The following is a 17,688-nucleotide window of genomic DNA, read 5'->3' as shown; positions in this document are numbered from 1 at the left end:
TTCCAGTGGATAACTGTGGGTAAAGAGCAGTAATTCACTCCTTCTTTTGTAGCTATGGGATTGCTATACGATTATCAGTGCTTTCTTGAACCTGGCTGGTAAACGGCCATGCCTGTGGAGGTACTTGGAACATGGTGCTCTCTGGAGGTACCACAGTGCTGGGTGGGAGAGGGCAACCTGAGGCTTCGGGGCCTCAAGGGCAGTGGGAAGAGGGAGCTGGGTGGGCTCCTGAGCATCCCAGCCAACTTTGTCACCTTTACCCAGGTGTCTGGTGTTTATCTACTTATCCACACATTCAGCAAAACTAAGTTTATTGACAGTCTACTCTGAATCCAACACTGTCTTAAGGATACAAGATAAAAATTCCCATTGCCCAAGAATCTCACAGTCACCAGGAAGGAGGGGAAAGTATGCTATGACAATATACTACTCAGTGCGGTGACAGGGCCATAGGTGTGAAAAAGCCAACCCAGTGGGCAGGCGAGGCCTCACAGAGGAAGAAACACTTGAGCTCAGTCTATAGCAATGAGTAGAAGTGCTATGATGTCTTAATTTACTTTAAAATACCCAGTATCGACAAGGTGATAGTATGTGCTGATTTGGACTGAATTCTAGTGGTCAGTCAGTAGCCCTGATCAGAAACTGATACTCCAGATTGTTAAATCAGAAAGATCTCAATGTAAATATGAAGCCCAGAACTCCAGCTTCCTTAAAACAAAGGAAACCAGAAGTTTTATTAGTCAGAATAGTGAATACTAAGAATAGCTTTGTGGTGGGGTAATTATTGGCTTCTTAATTAGCATAATGAAAGATGCAAATGGTCTTTCATTGATGAAGTTAGTGGTATTTAATATATAGGATGTTCTCCAAAATGTATGCACACACTTTGAATAATTATAAAGGCAGTGTTTATTAAAATACACTTCATTTTCAAAATTGAGCTACCAACTATTAAAGTGTGTATACATTTTGGGGGGACACCCTATATGTGAATTCAGTATACACTGGCTGCTGTATTTCAGAAGCCTTTTCTAGCAGTCAATAATTAGAGTATACAAATCTACTGTGGCCTTTGGCTTATAGTATCTTTAGCATTGTGCCCAAGGTTTGATACCTAAATAAAGGGTTGGAGGATTCTGGTTGCTGGTGACATTACAAGACTAATGGGATCCTGCTTCTCTAATATTGGTGTGTCTCTTTGGCATATCTTCTAGGGGAAATGATGATCAGATCACCTCAAAAGGCACTGGACTTCCCAAGCTCACAGAAGAGAGGTTTTATGGTTACTTGCTAAAACGTGTTTGATGAAAAGATATTCACATGTGGCAGAAATTAGTCTTGAAAAATTGTTTTCATCATCACAGAATTTAGGGGCTCCCTTTACCTGCCAAAAAGATTGTGCATGACCAAATTGGTTTAGGTCAATTTACCCCAAGGAGTTCAACTAAATAGTGCAGGCAAAGAGGAGCTCTCTAGGCAGGGAGGACACTAGAGACCAAGGACAGGGGAGTTCTCAGGGACTCGTAAATAGGTGGGTTTGCCTGAGGTGAGGATATCAGGGGGACAGACGAGAATGTTTCCCTCCTCACTTCTGAGATCTACTGAGTTTGGACTTAATTCCTCACATTAATGTTGTTGAAAATATGCTCAAGGTTGACTCACCTCAGAATCACCTGAAGGCATGGGAGCCTAGATTCTGCTCTTAACAAGAACTCCCAAGCAATTTTTCACCCACTAGAGTTTAATAATATGGGGAAACCATTGCAGGGTGCTCAGCAAGGAAATGACTGGGTTGGTGGTGTAGTCTGACCCTCTGGCAGCAGGGTCGACTATGTTGGGAGAGGTCTGATGTGAGATTCAGATACTGGTCAAGATTTTGGTGACAGTCCAGATGATAGTTCTGGAAGGGGTGTGTACTGATTTAAAGAAATCTTTAGGTAGCAACCAGCCTGACTGAATGACTAATGGGCTGCAAGAAGGGCTGGGTTTAGGGAGCCAGCGGGCTTAAGATGACTGACAGAAATCTGGTGTGGAGACAGGATGTAGAGTGATAGTAGCAAGCCTCTTTGGGGCTACTGTTGGTTCTGTTCCTTTTGTCCAGATGACAGCTTACTTTCAGTTTTGTCACTCCCTAGGACTGTTTGGGTAGCTGCCCCCATTGCCCAAACCGATTTGAATTACAGAAGTCCCTCAGCAGGGTTCCTGCCGCAGACCCCGGTCCCCCAGGTCTGCCAGTCTCTGCCTGTGTCATGACTGGTGGATGAGAAATTCTAGAAAGTGTGGTTCAAATGAAAATAGCATTGTCTGATAATATTCATGTAATGAGCAATTATACCCTTTACTATCACCTGCATTTAGTTCCTTTAAAAAATAATAAAAAAACAACCCCCAAAGTGGATTATGTAGAAGAAACAAGGGTGGTTTTCCTCCAGTCACTGTTGCCTCAAATCCCTGCCAGATGGCCAAGCAGAGAGGCTCATGTTTCAGCAAATGACAGAACCTCATTAGGACCCGATTTCATGTTTTAGGTGCTGTAGGCTTTTATACAATGTGATGTTCATTTCTTAAACTTGTATGACAACATAATGAATGCATGTAAGTGAAGTGTCCAATGAAATGTAAAGCAATCAGTAAATTCTTTGTATATTTTATTTTTCATTTGTTGATTTCCAACTCACACACATCTGGCATATTTTACATCTTTGCAATAAAACATGGTTACAATAGCTTAAGGAATTTATATATCCAAAATATTTCACCATGATCTCAAGATGAAATGAGCTTGTCTTCCAGATGTTCCGTGTCCTCCTGATTCTAAGCTACAAACTCAAGATATTGCTTACAGCTTGATGATGAATAACTTAATCATTATGCTGATTCCCAAAATTTTAGAATCTCATAAATACAAACAACGATGAAGAAGGAATTCAGTGCTAAAACTTACTAGTACAGGTGAATAACAAATAAGTAATCACATATATTATAATCACAAATAACATATCAATAAATAATGATATGTTTCTGGTGCAAAGTGCCAATAGAAAGAACCCATTATCTTAATTTATCTTTTTAAATAAATGACTGCAAGTGAGTATAAATTCTGAGAAAATTACATTCCTGTAACATGCCTCATAGCCCTACCGACACAATATGTACATCTATGACAATACAGTCACCAAATATACAAAGAAAAAACATAAATAAAGTGTATATACCCCTGGGTGTATAACTTGATCAGTACAATGTATGGAAAATCATCTGATAGCCATAACTTTATATCATAAAAGATGAAGTGCTCTAGGCTAAGAATGTATCATCAGGTGAGAATTTCACAAAAACCTAAAACAATAACTTTAGTTATTGTTATGGTTAAGTCAGACTTGTTATTAAAGAAACTAAGCTATTCAAGAACCAAAGAGAAAAACAAAACAGCAACAACAAACAACAAAGCATCAGATTCTCTTCCCCTAATATACACATACTAAGCCAGCAGATGACTCTGGAAGAAATGTCCAGGAGTTAGGGAGTCATTACTATAGAACGAATGAGTGTGACTCCTATTTATACAAAAACCCAGACCTCATCCCTAAGCTCCCTTTCTGCTGTGTCTTCAAATCATGATGGGTGGGGCTGAATTTTCTTTGTATAAAGTGCCAAAAATGGCAAATAATGGCTTAGTATCCAAATGCTTTATGAGCAAATTCACTTATAAGGGATGAATTTAGATTAAAAAGTGGAGACTTTTTAGTGAAAATGTCAAAAATTACCGATTGAGCCCAAATACAACCATTTCATACGAGCTGTGTCCTTGGACAGATCTTTCTGTTTCATAGTGTGGATGCACCTGTTCCATCAAGACATCAGGATTAAAGAGCATGCAAGTTGTAACTCCACAATAAAATTAAGAAACATTTTGTTTTTTATACAAGGTTTTACTTTTACAAAAGTATCCCTTTAAATAAGATGTATCTGATGTACAAAGTATCAAACATGTTTTATTTTTTTCCTCAGCTTGAAAAGAGGCTGGAAATGGGATGCAGATTAGGTTCAAAGCTTAAACTTTGAAACGACTGGACACAACGTTCCTCAGAATTGTCAAAAGTCTCTTGTGCGTCCTACTACCTTTCCTCAATTAACCACAATATATGAAATAATTACCAAAACATTTCCTAATTCATATAATTTACATGATATAAGCTTGCTTGGTAGCAGCTGGTATTCAGTCATGAAAAAATACACAAAGTAAAACGGCTGCTGACTACAATGTACAGCTATTGCTGGATGTGATGGAATGCACAAACTGAGGTGATGGAGACGAGTTTTTCCACCAGAGATATTGCCTTTCCATGCAGCACTTGTGCTCTCAGCTTTAACTTGGCTTTTGGTTCTTCATTTGTCTTCAGTATCTGTTCTGGTGTTCATAATGCCACCGATTAAAATCTATATTAAAAGCTACAATGCTACCAGAAGCCATGCCAGTGATCAGAGTCCTGGGAAAGCAGAGACAGAATTAATAGTGACACAAATCACTGATGTGATTGCTACTTTACACTAGACATGATCATGATCTCAAAATTCAGCACATCCAATGTTCACTGAGATAGGATTAAAATACATTGTTGGCTCTCCTGAGTGAAGCTGAATCCACCCCACATACCTGAACTGCCAGAGTGATGCTTAAGGCTCGATAGGACATCTTATCAGATAAGCACTTTGCAGTACACAACCTCAATATATGTTTATCAATTTATAACTTATGTGCATGTGCTACAGGTCGAACAAATCAGGGAATTATTATATAACACAAAAATAACTGAAATTAAGGATGAAACAAGGAGGTTACTCTTGTTTTTTATCAGGACACAGAAACTTGATTAGTATCCATCTTCACTCCTCTTCGGTGACCTCTGACACGACTGTGACTTTGCCTATACTCGCTGAAAGACCCTCCTCCCACGCCTAGGGAAAGCCATTCCTGCCCTCCCCACCCCTCAAGGAGAGTCAGGTCTCTTATTCTGTCCCTGCTTCCCTCGCATACAATTATTATGATTATTTGAGCTCTTTGGGGTCAGTAATCTTATGTGTTGTATCCTGTTTAATCTACGATGGTGGCAGCAAATGTTTGCAAGCTGAATACACAATGAATGAGTAAGAATACCAGAGAGAATAGTTCAACTACTTAAGGACACACCCCTGTATATACAAGTACATACCCAGTAAACCATTTGTGTTTATTTGTTAATATAGACTACAACATCTTAGAACAATCTAATGATAATCTGCTTAAATATTTTTCAAAAAGAGGCTGAGTTGCAAATGAAATATCCCTTTCCCAAACTAAAGTAAATCACATTGTTTTTCTTGATGACTACAGTACATTTTACTATATTATAAAGATCCTTTGCTAAATTTATTACATAAGCTTCAATATTTATAATATTTTAAAACCAATATTCTTATAAAGAATATACATATAGTTGAAAAAAGTTGGTTAATAAGCTTTTCTTTTTTTCTGTTAAATACAGGGTGGGGCAAAAATAGGTTTACAATTGTTTGTATGGAAAATAATACAATAATAAATAAATAATAAGAATAAACTTTCACATACTCACAACTGTAAACCTACTTTTGCCCCACCTTGTATATAGCAATACATGAGAAATTACATACTATATTAAAATTATATAATTTTAATTTATTTCTAAAAGTTAGAAATTTTAAGACTTTACATTCTAAATAGCCTTTTCACTTTACAATAAACCCAAAGGTAAATTTTAGGAAATAGCAAAACCCTGTTGCAAACTGAGGAACAATGAAAAATCATATTAATTAAGAAAAGATTACAGTGTCTCAGGGAAACACAGAAAATTCAAAATAACATAATTGAGAAATATATAAATAAGAAAATGGAGATGGGGTTTGTTTTGAGTAATGAGTGAGTGCCTTGCACCTTTTAAAGCAGGCACCAACTGTAGCCTACACTGCGTTTTTCTGGAAATTGGTTAGCAGGAAGTATGCTTCAAGCTGAGGCTCACCTCTGCTGAACTGTCTCCTTCACACCATGTGAGCGTAGGGGAGGGCGTGAGAACAGAGGGACTGGTGGGATAATTCTGTTCTGGGCAGTGTCTGGATGTGCCTGTTCTTCAGACCCCCTTTGTTCTTTGTTTTCTTTGTGTCTTCCTCCGTTTTCCTTTTGCCAGAATCCTTTATTACAGTACTTACTCTTCTCCTCAATTTACCATTTTCTCTACTAGTCTTTCTTCCATCTGGATGCTGGAATCTCATTCACAGCACATTTCACCCTTGGTACAATTAAAGAACCTTCCATGGCAGTTCTCAAGTGATTACACTTCCCCTTGTGGCTCACCTCTGGTCGTGGGATAAATCCATTGCTCTAATGCCAGCGTCACATCCGGGGTAAATGTACAGCTGCTTGAAGTCACAGGCCTGCCAGACCTCCACCACACCATTGTCCCCTCCGGTCACCAGATTCTGGCCATCACTGCTTAGGAGAATTGCCTTCAGAAAAGGCAGAAAAACAACCATTTCTCCCAGTGTTTCCCAATAAACGGTCACTACTGAAAAGCACTCAATACAGTTCCCTTGTAGTTATTATCTAATTTTAGCCATTGGTCCAAGTTTTCTAAAGTCTGATCCATGGAATTTCCAATGTGGGATTCATCAAAGTTATTACATAAACAAAAGATCTTATTAAAAGCAATTTATGTTACAAAATAACAGAAGTCTCAAAGAGAATATTATTATCAAGTCTCAAAGAGAATATTATCAATCTAATCCAGGAAGAACTTGAGAATGAAGTAACATGATGCTTTGTTAAGTCCTGAACATTAACAATGTCAAGACTTTTAAAACAAATGGCAGAAGCATATTTCAATACAGTTTTTAATAATGATAAACAAATGATTACAATTCATTTGTGAGTGAAGGGTAATTTGGTATGTGTAAATTTGGTCTAGGGTTCTGAAGGTAAGATTCTTTTTATAAAAACTCACTTTTAATGTCAGGGGGTACAGCACTGACACAATTGTTTGTAAAAGTAGTTTAAGAAAAATCTCAAGGGCCTAACCTCCAATCAAATAATAGTTATGATCTGCAAAGTCTAATTCACTGAATTAATTACTTGGGATTAAATGAATTTTGGGTTTGTTCAAAGAATCCATCTATATGAATTTATATGCTTTTAAAACCAGCATACATTTTATTGAATACCAGAGAAATTCTATTATGAATCACTTATTACAAATCACTTAGAATAGTCAATATTTAATCTGTTGGCTTTAGTTTCTATTTAGCACGAAGCATGCAGATTTACCCGTGTTGAATCATTGATCTCCATTTGAGCCAAAAGCTTCCCATTAATGCTGAAATTGCTGAATCGCCCTCGTTCATAGTATATGATACAGTGGCCTTCACTGGAGACAGAAATCAAGCGTGGGAACAAGCAGTTTTCTGGTCCTTCAAGGGCTCTCAGCAAGTCTCCAGTAATTGTGTGGACAAGGCAAGGGCCCTCTGCAGAATGGACGGCATCAATGGCCAGAGTCAGTAGTGATGACAAGTCACATATTAGTGATCATAAATCTGCAAGCTGTACCTGGGTATACACTCAGATGTGTTGAAAGAAGGTAGAAAATAAAAAAGAAGTATGCCGGCAAGAACTAAGCACTGATGTTATATTTAAACAGAACAAAAACAGAGAACTGTAAAATAACATGCACATATCTTCCAAATTTTTTATCTAGTTAAAGACTTGGTGTTTTCCTCTGTGAGATAATAGTCATAAAAAAGATATAGTTCATAGATTATGGGAGAATAAAAGACTATATGTCTCAAACATTTTTTTCTTAATGTGTTTTTAAAAATATTTTCTTTAAAGTTTAGGGGAATCATCAAAACAACGGATAATTTTGTTTAGTATATCAAAATTCTACATTGTATCACCTAAATACATTACTATCAAGTAATAATTTTTGCCTTTTTTATAGTCTATACATAAAATGTAGAAGGCAAATTAAAAATAATTAAGTAATTCAGATTATAGAAACGCTTTTTGTCTTTTGATTAAAGGAGTAGTAAGGCAGGAGTGTAAAAGTAGTATGGGGAGTGAGTTATTTGCTCCAATTGCTTTCTTTTCCCCCTGTAGAAATTGTGTTACTAAGAAAAAAGTTACTAGTCAAACTCATAAAAATAATTGGTTAACATTGTTTGCTATGGCCTGCTCTGCCCATCTAAAAACCTACAAAAACTGTAGATAAATTATGTTTCTATCTTTCAATCAGTTGACTTAAGTAGATACATCTTATTATAAAACAAGTGAAATTATAAAGTCATACCTAAATTTTTTCCTGATTACTAAAGGAACAGATGTGCATTATAAAAAATACAGAAAACAGCAATCATGTCTAAAGCTATCTATCACCTGTAGAAAATTAATGTTTATTCCCTATGCCTATTGGCTTTTATTATCCTTTTCTTTTCTTTACCAGGTAGAATAACATTACACATATTGTCAGTGTTTCTTTTTAATGAAAAAGGCATTTATTGAATATATTCTATGCATCCATCTCTGGGTTATTTACTTTTTTATACAAAAATGAAGAAAACGCTCTCCCTACCTTTGATTCTCCATAAAGCAAAATGAATAAGCTCCTAAAACCAAACCTAGTCATCTCATCACCTTGCTTAGAAAACTTCAGTAGTCTCTTACTGTACTTATCAAGAAATAAAAATCACAAATCCTAGTGCCACTGGCCCCTCCCACCTCTTCAGCCCTCTTTCTCTTTTACTCTGTCCCATCCTCACTCAGCCCCTTCGTTTTTCTTTCAGTTTCTCTAAGATTAGGCTCCTTCCTGCCCCAGAACCTTCTCATAAAGAACTTCTGAGCTAGAATTAGAACCGAAGTTTCCTGACTTTTCCTAAAACAACACTTCTGTCTCAAAAAGAAAAAAGAAAAAACAAAACAAAACACCAAAACCCCCCTAAGTCAACGATTTTCAACCTTTTTCATCTCATGGCACATAAACGAATCACTGAAATTCTTTGCACAGCAGTGTGCCTGCCAGGGCACACCAGTTGAAAATCACTGCCCTAAGTAACCATGCTTCCTTTTCTACCAACCTCTACATAGTCCCCTAACCCCTTGTGAAGAAAAGGGCTAGTACAGGAGGGGGGCCCAAGGCTATGTCTGAGGAGTGGGGTGATGCCCCATGACCCCCACTGCACCACAACATCTTCCCTTGTCTCCCCCCCCCCATTTCTGTATGTTAGTTTTATAGGCTGCATTGTACAGGAAGTGCTGCAGTTTCATTTACCAGCATCTGGCTGGAATGCTGGTGACCACACAATATTACGTGAAAGTTTTTATATTATATTAGTGCTAGTGATTATTGATAATAAAACTAAACAGCTGCAAAAACCTAGGGTTACATTTGTCTACAGAGAGCCTCCTAAGGAGAGAAATCATGAGTCATGGTTAACTTGAGAAAATAGTACAGTTTTAAAAGACCCAAAATGAAAGAAATGTCTCTGACCTTTAGCACCACTGATAACAAGCCCAAGTTCTGCGCAGACAGAAACACAGACAACTTCATGGTCGTGACCTGTGAGGACAGCCCTTGGTGCAGGATAGTCACCTGCAAGGAAAGAGGAACAGTGAGTCACTGCAGGCTGATAGCAGTGAAGAGCAACACCATTAAATCAAATGTTTGAAATAACAATCATGTTCGTTAAGGGCCTTTACTAGCTGTGTTTTACCATGAACATGAGCCAGTTACTTAACCTCTCCGCTGATTCCTCATGTGTAAAATACCTACTACACAGGTTGCTTACATGACTAGATAATTTAACAAATACGATGTGCTTACATTATAAAGTAGTGATAATTACCCTTTTCCTGGTTATTGTTATAAAACTGATACCAAGATGCCAAGGCATTTACTGTTTAACAATCCTGTTTAATAATGCCAATATTCAGATGAGTTCAGCACTATTATTATCCCTATTTTATAGCCCAGAAACCCAAGCTTATAACTTGTTCAAGTTCATACAGCTAGCGAGGACTGAACCCAGAGCTATCTAATTTTAAAACCCATGCTTGTACCCCTTTAAAAATGTCCCAACAAAACAGGCTGAAGAGCTTTTTTTTTTTTTTTTTTTTTTAATCCTCACCAGAAGATATGTTTATTGATTTTAGAGAGAGAAGAAGGGGCAGAGAGAGAGAGAGAGAGACATTCATGTGATAGAGAAACATGAGAAACATTGAACTGGTTGCCTCCCATACATACAATCTAGTTATATGCCCTGACCAGGAATCGAACCTATGAACTTTAGATTTACAGGAACAGTACTCCAACTAACTGAGCCACACAGGCTAGGGTTGATTTTTGAGGAGAAAGGAAAGTAAGGAAGGAAAGAAGAGTTGGTCATCTTAATTTTCCTCTTGACAATAAAGTCAAACTTAGCTAAAGAGTCCAGCTGAACTATATGCCATAAGCATTCTCACTGTTAGGTGCTTTCACAAACACTGAATGAATGCCTTCTAGGTGACAAGCATTCTTCCAAGCGGGCTAGGAGTGGGGAGTACAGAAGTATAAGGCATAACCTAGACTTGTTGAGAACACATCAAACAGCCATGGCCTTGCACAGGCTTACTCTCACCAGTGACACTCGTAGTGACAAGCATGAAGAACAACAAATGTATGTGCACAGAGTATAACAGGGACAAAAAATTCCACATACAAATGAAAAGAGAATCATAATATTTGATGAATTAACTACATGAAGATAGTGTGAGAAGGGTCAGCAAAGTTGAAAGGGCACCCTGCCCAACATTGTCTTATCAGGAAAACTAGAGAAGCCAGTTTTGAATGAAAGTGAAGGATCTCTACAGTCTTGGGATACAAAAGTGTGGAGGAAAAGAAAACAACAGAAAGTCAGAGAGGAAATCTGGAAAGTGAATGGGATATGGTGCTGATCTGGGAAGCGTTGTGAAGGTTCCTTTGGTAGAAGGGAAAAGAGAGCCAGTGTTGCAGTAAATGAGGACCTGAAAAACTCACTAAAGTTAAACTCCCCTGAAGGCAGTGTAATCAGCAAGAAGGACATGAAACACTTACAAGCAATACAATCAGATTCAACAAATATCAATGTTTTGTAAAACCCCATTATTTCATCAACACCCTACTTATTAATGCCTTTGTTGCCTATTTCTCTTTTAATTCAAAAAGGTTTTTAAAATTGATTTTAGAGAGAGGAAATGAGAGGGTGGGCGGAAGGAAAGGAAAGGAAAGAGAGAGAGAGAGAGAGGGAGAGAGGGAGAGAAACATTGATTGGCTGCCTCCCACACATGCCCTGATTGGGAATCTAACCTTCCACCTTTCCGAGTATGGGACAATACTCCAACAAACTGAGCCACACTGGCCAGGGCTCTCTCTTTTAATTTTTAAACAGCTCTACCTATGACATTGGTTTATCCTGGTTGTATAGTTTAATTGATTCTACAATGTCATCTTAGCAAAAAGTATTACATATAAATATGCCTTTTTTGCATATATATAAATATCATTATTCATTTTAAATTGTCAGTATCATTTCCCATTACTTTTTCCCTTGGAAAGGCATGTTGTAACTTGGTCTTGTAACTGCAACTCTTCCAGAATTCTTGGTTTTTCTCAAGCTAGGGCCTATGTACCCTGGGATCTGTGGATATTTTCCAGAGGTGGAAAAGTTCTACAAAATATTTCAAATTTCAGATTTGCATTTTGATGATACTCTAAATTTTTTTAACCAGTTATATGGATAAAATTTCTCTTGGTTGTCAAAATGTATACCATAGCCATTTAAAATTGAAATCTAATTAATTAATTAGTTTTTCTCCAACTAGGGTTCACAGGGTCCAAGAACACATTTCTCAGAATCATTGTTAATGACAATTTTGTTCTGTTTAAAGGGGGTCAGTGTATTAGTCAAGTTTGAGAAACATTACTGTAAACTTACTTTTTTCTCCAAGTTCACAAGTTCTTTTCAAGTTGGCTGCTTCTACACAGCTATCTGATTTCCCTTTGTTTTTAGAATTAAACTTTTAAAAAATTTATTACATATTAAATATTTATGACTATGTATAAGATTAAGAGGAAATAAATTTTTTTGTACTCACCCCCTAGTTTAAGAAATATCTAACATTACCGGTAACTTTAGTGCCCCCTTTCTTATATCTTAGACTTAGAGAATATTATGCCTTCTGAAAAAGAATTCTGTATTTTTCTCTTCTGTTCATTCTGCTTCACCTGGCTGTTGAGTTCATGAACTTTTTTTCATAGAGCTTGAAAGTTCCTTGCATGCTGGCCTCACATTCTGGATGGGGTGGACTCCTGTCCCCACCCATCTTGTCTCTCAGAGAATTGTTCCTGCCTCTCAGCAAGGCATCCAACACTCTCCCCTCTGGTCTGCTAATATCTCCTCCTTCACACCCACCCATCTTCTGTGTCCCCAGAAATTGCTCACACTTTTATGTGAGTTTCTCAGCTCCATCAGCTTCGATTTTGCTTTTGACACAACTCTTATTTGGATGGAGTGTGTGCATGTGTGTGTGTGTGTGTGGTAAGGGGTGATTTGGCAGCCTATGTCAGTTGGTGATCTTTTCTAAATTTATGTATAGAGCTATAATATGTTGAAATATTGGCAGAGTATCATTTGTAATTGTCAGCAGTTCTGGATTTGTCTGAAGCATGTTTATATAATTTATAAAATTATGCTTCAAAGATGTCCCAAGTTCCCTGGTAAAACAAGGATTAAGTATTAAGATGTTATGTGAAATATTATCCTTAATTTTTCTAAATGATTAATTTTATCTCAGAGAGACTGATGAATGGAAAAACCTTGAAATTATATGTTCAATAAAATTTAAATACAGTAAAAGAGTTTCCCAAACTTTTCCTTATATGCTACAGAAAGAAAAAGCAATCTAGTTCTATTGCAAGGAATTAATAAAATGTATAAAAATCTTTAAATATTTCTTATGTATGTAATATATTTCCTATTAGAAAATACTTTTTCAAAGGCTAGCATCTGATTTAGAAAGTTTAAAATATTTTATTTTTCATTAGAATTTCCCCAGATCCTTTGAATAAACTGTAGAACTTAGCTAATAGGGGACACGGTTTAGGGCTCTTGAAAGCATTGTTTCCCTCTTTAAACTAGAAAAAAGTAAATAATATGTTATTCAGAGGCTTTGGAGTTGGAAAACCTGCAGCAGGAGGAAAGCACATTTCCTATTTTTCATTTCTTTGCCAGGGACAGATGTCATACACTCCAACAATCATTCAAAATCCTGGGAATATTCTGTCACTGTCACATCACAATTGATGGATGTGGCTGCAGGTTAAAGTGCAGGAGAAGGTGCAGGTGAGGCATCCCCTGTGGACCACAGCACCATCACACACATTCCCCCAGTCATTTCCTCAGCTGGAGCGTTCTCTGTGTGATAGAATTACTGTGAATTATAACGAACAAACACATCAATTTTGAGATTCCTTATGGGCAAGCATTTAGAAACTCCACTTATAAAAAGGCTTATCATAAACAGATTTCATCTCCTTTTTATCAAACATTATTTCAGTATTTTCAAAACAGATGATGAAAAAAGTGCAAAGTCATTGGATGCTGCCATTCACAGAGAAGAGACAAGAAGAGCTTTTTCAGTGAGGTAGTCTGTGGCTTTTAGAGAAATGATCAAAATAAAGATTACTCATGGTTCTAGTTTTAAACTTCATTTGTGGGGCTACTAATATGGTTTGGTCCTTCTGAATCAGAGCTAAGCAAATACAGCAGTTTCTAAGATCTATGATCCTCAGTACAGTTCTGCTGGAGTCAGAAGTCAAACCTCTTGATGCTATACGGTATTCAGATTTTACCTACAACCATTGTTAAGTTATTGCAGAATCATTGCCGAAAGTATTTTCATTCATGCTTATACCTACATAAAATAAGATAGATTTTGGACTTAAATCTCAGAATAAGAGAGTTAGTCAATGGGTGAAGAGTTTCATCACTACTCTGATTTCAAGATTTATTTTTAAAAATTATGTTAAACATTTTTCCTGGGATAGCTCAGGAAAGCTGTGTCAGTGAGAAGTCTCTTATCAAGATACTGTGTCCTCAGACACCTGCAGGATTACAGCTGAGGTCTGGCCCAAGTACCCAAAATGCCAGGGCTTACATTTTTCACAGGTCACAAGCTAACCCACATAAAAAACATTCCATAGGATGAAAAACATCCCATGATGTGGTTTCATTTCGTTACATATTCATAGAGTACTCAATGAAAAATAGAAGATAGAATCCTACTCATTCCTTGCTCCTCAGAGATGACACTGAGCACATTTTCCTCTGAGCACTATATTTGCAGGGCAAACCTCTTCCCTTGAAGTCCTGAACATGGATCTAGGGCACAGTGCATTACTCTCCTATCATCACCTTGCCAAAATAATCAATATTGTAATCCCCCTACCTTCCCCAAGGAAGTAGGTTTCTGCATTATGCCCAGAGAGCCTTCCTCCAACCCTGTCTGTGATCTGAAGTTCTCTGATCATGAGAACAGATTGGTCACTCTTCTGTTTTTTATCTTGCTTCTGACCCAGGCCAAAGACCCTTGCAGCCTTAGTTTCATAAATGGAAAGGAAAGGTAGAGATTCAGTGGCAAGCAGCCAGCCTCCTTCCTAGTCACAAAACCTATAAAGTCTCCCAATGTCAGGCCAAGTGTGGGAGGACTGAGAGGTCTACTAGAACAGGCCCCATGCTAGAGATGTTACACTATAGACAGCATTTGGTCCTCAGAAAGTCTAAAAGGTAAAAATTTTTACACATGTAACTATCCTCTGATACTTAATGAAAAGTGGTTTAACATATACTAAACCTTAGGTAAGATTCCATATTCTGAGAACTGAGGCAAATTCATCATCTAATATGTGTGCATACATTTGAAATATCTCTGGGCTATTCTTTGTCCATGCTTTCATCTCTTATAATGCCAATGGGTAGTGGTGGTTGTAGAACTGGGCACAAGGACGGTCATTTGAAAAGAAAGTGGGGTGCAAACAAAGAGAGGAGTGTAATTTGGCCACTGTTTTGTGGCAGGTTGTGGCTGGCAGGAGGGTCAGAGTCCGGAGCTGAAGCATGCACAATGGGAGCCTGAGAAGGGATGTGTGCACAGCTGGAGTCTCCTTTTCAATGGGCTTCTCATTTCATAGTGTGCATAATAATGCTTGTACATTGCTAAAAGACTTTCTTTTAAAAAGTGAAATAAAAAAAGCACAGTACCAATGTCTTATACATATTATTAGAATATTTGTACATTTGATTTGAAAAGATGAACAGTAAATTCTCTTTCAAAATTTCCTATTGCTATGGTTTTAAAATTTCATATATATATGTATATCAACTAGCTCTCTATAAAGTACCTCATATCTGGTTTAAACGTTAAAGCCACGCACTTTAAAAGCAGATTTGATTTTGAACTGAGGTCTTAACGTATTTTAAAAGCCTGTTTAAGAAACAACAATGTTGACTTGCCCCTCTTGTGACTATCTTGTTGGAAAATACAGCACATAATGAGAAATGTCAAGTCCCTAGATCAATGAAATTTTGGGCTCTAAAGATTCTAGAAATAGCATTGATCCTTTTATAGAACACCAGTCAGAGATGGGTTCTAATATATTGCAAAGAGGGACTCAGGAGGATAAGTGGCCAAGTACAAGATACCTGCCTGACAAAAAATTCAATCAGCTTTTAGCACAAATTGCTTGTTCTGCTCTCTTTTCTCTCATGCAGCAGGCTGCTTCCAATTAAAGCGCGCAAATTAATTCTTATCACTTCCAAATTAGTTTCAGAATTTGTGTAAAAGTCTGTTTCACATTAAAGCATCTGTCCCTCACATGTCTTCAATTCTGTTATCAAGTTAGGGACCTATTTGAATCTATAAGAACATTTTTATGTTCTCAGTCACAAGTTAGAAAGAGTAACAATGATTATTAGCATTGTAAAATATGTTAATAACACAGCTATGATTCAACTGTAACCTATGCTAGGTAGCTTTTCTTTACTCTTTTATGGTCTGAAGCTCTTTGTAATAATCTATTTAAACTTTTTCATTTTCTTGGTCATAAATTCATTGAAACTATAAAATAATTAGAAAAAAACTTTTTTCTGAGATATTTAAATTAGTCACAACAATAAATTTGACACAATAAAACTATAATCTCTTTCCATACCTAAAAAAATCCACAAACTTTACTTATTTTTTCTCTGTGGCACTAATAGAGCATCCACCAAAAAATAATGACAATGCAAAAGAAGCATAAATATATAGCAGTGGGCAAAAGTAAGCTAAATTACCAGCCATCACTGCCTAAAAGATAAATCATAAGTAAGGATATAAAATAATAATGATAATAAGAAGGCAAATAAAACAAATAAGTATTAAAATCATTAATAAATAAATAATAAGAATAAATCTTCGCATACTCACAACTGTAAACCTACTTTTGCTCACTGCTGTATTAAAGTGATTTGAATCTACCTGAGCACTGTGTAACTAAGGTGAGTAAACGAATCCTATCATCCTATGATGTGGTGCTGTATAAATACAAAGCAATCCATTATCCATACCAAAACCAATCTCTGAACTTTAACAGCTACTGGAATATTATGTTTCATGCTAGGACTGCCTCCTTCAAGTCCAGGTTAATATATATAACTCTCCAAACCTAAGGGCACTGTGCTACACACTTTAATATGAACTTATACATAACTAGCTGTTTGGTCTTGAGCAACAGTGCATTATGAAACAGAAAACATATATAGCCTGATTTTCTGACCTGTGAATTAGTAGCTAGAACAGATTAAACTGGAAGAGGAAAACATCTTTTTCTTTCATATTGTGAGTTTTCTGATGACAAGGACTATATGTCAACACCCATGACTGATCCCTGATGTGACAGTCAATTCAGTGTGTGCTGAGACTGTCTTTATAAAAAGTGCAAAAAATGAACTGCCAACATATATGATCTCTCTAGTAACAAATATTTATGTTACTAGGTTGGCCACTTTAACAGATCAAGTCATAAATCAGACAAGTCAATCGAATATTAAGTATGACTATTATTTTTCCTCATTGTGATTACATATATGGTAAAAAGCTGAAGGCAGTTTTTACATAATCATCAATTTCTACACAAGATGTAAGGCTAACTATTTTGTAGATGCTCAAAATATTAATAATACCAAATATCATCTGATAACAATTCATGATTCATGTAACACATACGTAATGTATCAGTACATCCAAACAAGAAAAGCAGGTTTGTGATCAGTGTAATATAGATTCCTGTAAACTCCAGAAGCTCAGAGACTTTGACTCCAAAGTATTCCCCACTGCTAAGATCTGGACTGCATTATGCTAAGTGAAATAAGCCAGTCAGAGAAAGACAAGTACCATATGATCTCACTCATAGGTGGAATCTAATGAACAAACAAGCAAAACAGAGACAGACTCATACATAGAGAGCAGGATGACAGCTGTTGAGGGTGGGGAGTTGGGGGGTGGATTGATAAAGCAAAAAAGAAAAAAAAAAAGAGAAAAAACTCATAGACATGGACAACAGTATGGTGATTGTGGAG

The 17,688-nt window shown here is 36.8% G+C and overlaps 1 protein-coding gene across 5 annotated transcripts in view; it reads right to left on the bottom strand.

Annotated features, from left to right (window-relative positions):
• Positions 1 to 2,631: 2,631 nt before the first annotated feature.
• Positions 2,632 to 17,688, bottom strand: part of NBEA (neurobeachin) — an 816,964-nt gene continuing 801,907 nt past the window's right edge. For all 5 annotated transcript variants that reach the window (XM_016197269.2, XM_016197275.2, XM_087814370.1 and 2 more), the window contains 4 exons: positions 9,549 to 9,650; positions 7,334 to 7,530; positions 6,368 to 6,519; positions 2,632 to 4,490 (listed from right to left, as the gene is read on the bottom strand). In XM_016197269.2, the coding sequence (XP_016052755.2) occupies positions 4,400 to 4,490; positions 6,368 to 6,519; positions 7,334 to 7,530; positions 9,549 to 9,650 (542 nt within the window). In that variant the 3' untranslated portion in view covers positions 2,632 to 4,399. The remainder of the gene's footprint in view (positions 4,491 to 6,367; positions 6,520 to 7,333; positions 7,531 to 9,548; positions 9,651 to 17,688) is intronic.

This window comes from Miniopterus natalensis, chromosome 2, assembly GCF_054644295.1.
Source record: "Miniopterus natalensis isolate mMinNat1 chromosome 2, mMinNat1.hap1, whole genome shotgun sequence".
NCBI classification, from domain to species: domain Eukaryota; kingdom Metazoa; phylum Chordata; class Mammalia; order Chiroptera; family Miniopteridae; genus Miniopterus; species Miniopterus natalensis.
This window is presented reverse-complemented; position numbering and strand designations above follow the sequence as displayed.